The sequence below is a fragment of the Gekko japonicus genome, unplaced genomic scaffold (assembly GCF_001447785.1).
Source record: "Gekko japonicus isolate JY-2015 unplaced genomic scaffold, Gekko_japonicus_V1.1 scaffold18912, whole genome shotgun sequence".
NCBI classification, from domain to species: Eukaryota; Metazoa; Chordata; class Lepidosauria; order Squamata; family Gekkonidae; genus Gekko; species Gekko japonicus.
In genome coordinates, this window is record NW_015217269.1 from 1 (window position 1) to 1,842 (window position 1,842).

The 1,842-nt window shown below is 43.2% G+C and overlaps 1 protein-coding gene across 1 annotated transcript; it reads right to left on the reverse strand.

Moving 5' to 3' along the window:
* Positions 1–533: 533 nt before the first annotated feature.
* On the reverse strand, positions 534–1,499 carry LOC107125163 (thrombospondin type-1 domain-containing protein 1-like; the record flags this gene model as incomplete). Its single annotated transcript, XM_015428614.1, has 1 exon — positions 534–1,499. A coding segment is annotated over one exon (966 nt), but the record flags the coding sequence as incomplete, so codon positions are not given.
* Positions 1,500–1,842: the final 343 nt, after the last annotated feature.

Genomic DNA, 1,842 nt, shown 5'->3' on the forward strand with positions numbered 1-1,842 from the left:
GCTAATAAATTAGAACAAAGTGCAAGCTTGCAGACCATTATTACTTTAATAATAAATAATAATGGCTTGCTTGTTAATTGCTGTATAAGAAACTCAGAATCGGAGAGACAAAGCTGTGTGTCTTCAGTGTGTAGAGCGACAGCACAGAATCAACAGGAAGGAAGACAGGACAGAGCCTTCTAAGGCTTCCATTCCATCTTGACCCACAAAATAAAGCTGCATCCATAAGGAGGGGATCCCCATAAGACGTTACAGAATTTCTCTCTTCCCTCATCAGCAGCCAGCCATGCACACCACTACTCATCCCGCTAAGGACCAGCAGAAAATGGGGAAAAGGATTCTATAATGACTTATGGAATTCCATCTTGTGTGTGCAGTTCTGCATTGGTGGACAGTGGTGACCACAGAAGGTAACAGATTACGCTGCGACGTTATAATTATATTCCAGGTTTGGCAATGCACAGATTAATGGCATATGGCCATCATAATCCACCAGCTTTTCTAATGAAGCATTTTTGAAAGGCAATACAAACCGATATTCCTTAGAATTAGCACACATTCTTTTGCTTGTGGCAGAGAATCAGTTCGGCTCGACCGTCTAAACTCAAAACAGTATTTATTTGTTCCCTCGTCAAACAGAGTGCAGTTGAATTCTATCTGGTTGTCCTCTGGATTCAGGATGCGTTCTTGTATCCTCGGTGCCTTTTGACTCGGAGGTTCAAGAGGCTCTTTGAATACAACAATGTGCCCCCCAGCAGAAGTGCATGGAGGAGGAATGACTGAAACCACAACAGAAGACTCACACATTGTTTCCTGTGTTACAAGGATCTTGTATCCAAACCTGTGCATAAGGTCAACAGGTCCCGTTGAAGCAATGATGGAATGCTTCGTCGTTGATTTCAGTAAGGCCGCAACATATGCTAACTGTAACTGGCCAACGACATGGCAGTCAACTGTCACCCACTGAGACCTAGAAAGAGACAGTTCTTTGTAAGTTCTCAGGCCTACAGTCTCATCTGAGATCAATTTTCCTAAGTCATACAAGCTGCTAGTCAGTATTACATCCAGAGAAATCACCGTCTTATTCATTGGACACAAGTATTCACTGGTAAACAACCCGAGCTGAAGGGAATTCCCAAGTCTCTCTGGGGTCCTCCTTAGATCAATATGAAATTCAGGCCACTTCACAACAAGAGGAAGACTCTCTTCATTCCACCAGGTACTGGAGCTGTTGCTGATTTCAGAGACCATTCTGAACCAGTAGCTCCCCACACTCTTAAAATGATAACACTCAAATACGACGATATCTTGGTACTGGTTTTGTGAGAGCTGTTTTTTTGCAACAGTTTGGTTGGTGCCAGCTTCCAGCAGCAAGATGGACACGTTTTTCAGCGTCACGTTTCCATCATAATAATGGTGGAATTCAAGTGAGATGGTACTGTTGCTTAAGGCTACATGAGTTGGCTGTTCGAGCAGAAGATATTCCATTGCTCCAAGAACTGGAAGGAAGGAAAACAACAATGTTGTTAAAGAGCAGCGGTAAGTGGAGGAGAGAAAGGAAGAGGATTTAGGAGGGAAGTTTGTCAGGAGATTTGACTAAACTTCTGTAAAGAGTCAGAGTTGAAAAGGGTCTTACAGACTAGATGCTAGCCCGGTTTCTAAAACCACTCTTCAATGAATTTAAACCCTGTTACATTGGACTCATACGAGATAGGCAGAAGTAGCTTTAGGATCTTCCCAAATAATATACCCTCGCCTAATTGTGCCAGCCTGACTAACCTTTAGCTGCAGCAATTATCCCACACACCCATCAGGCCGGTTACAGTTCTTTCAGAGCTCTCT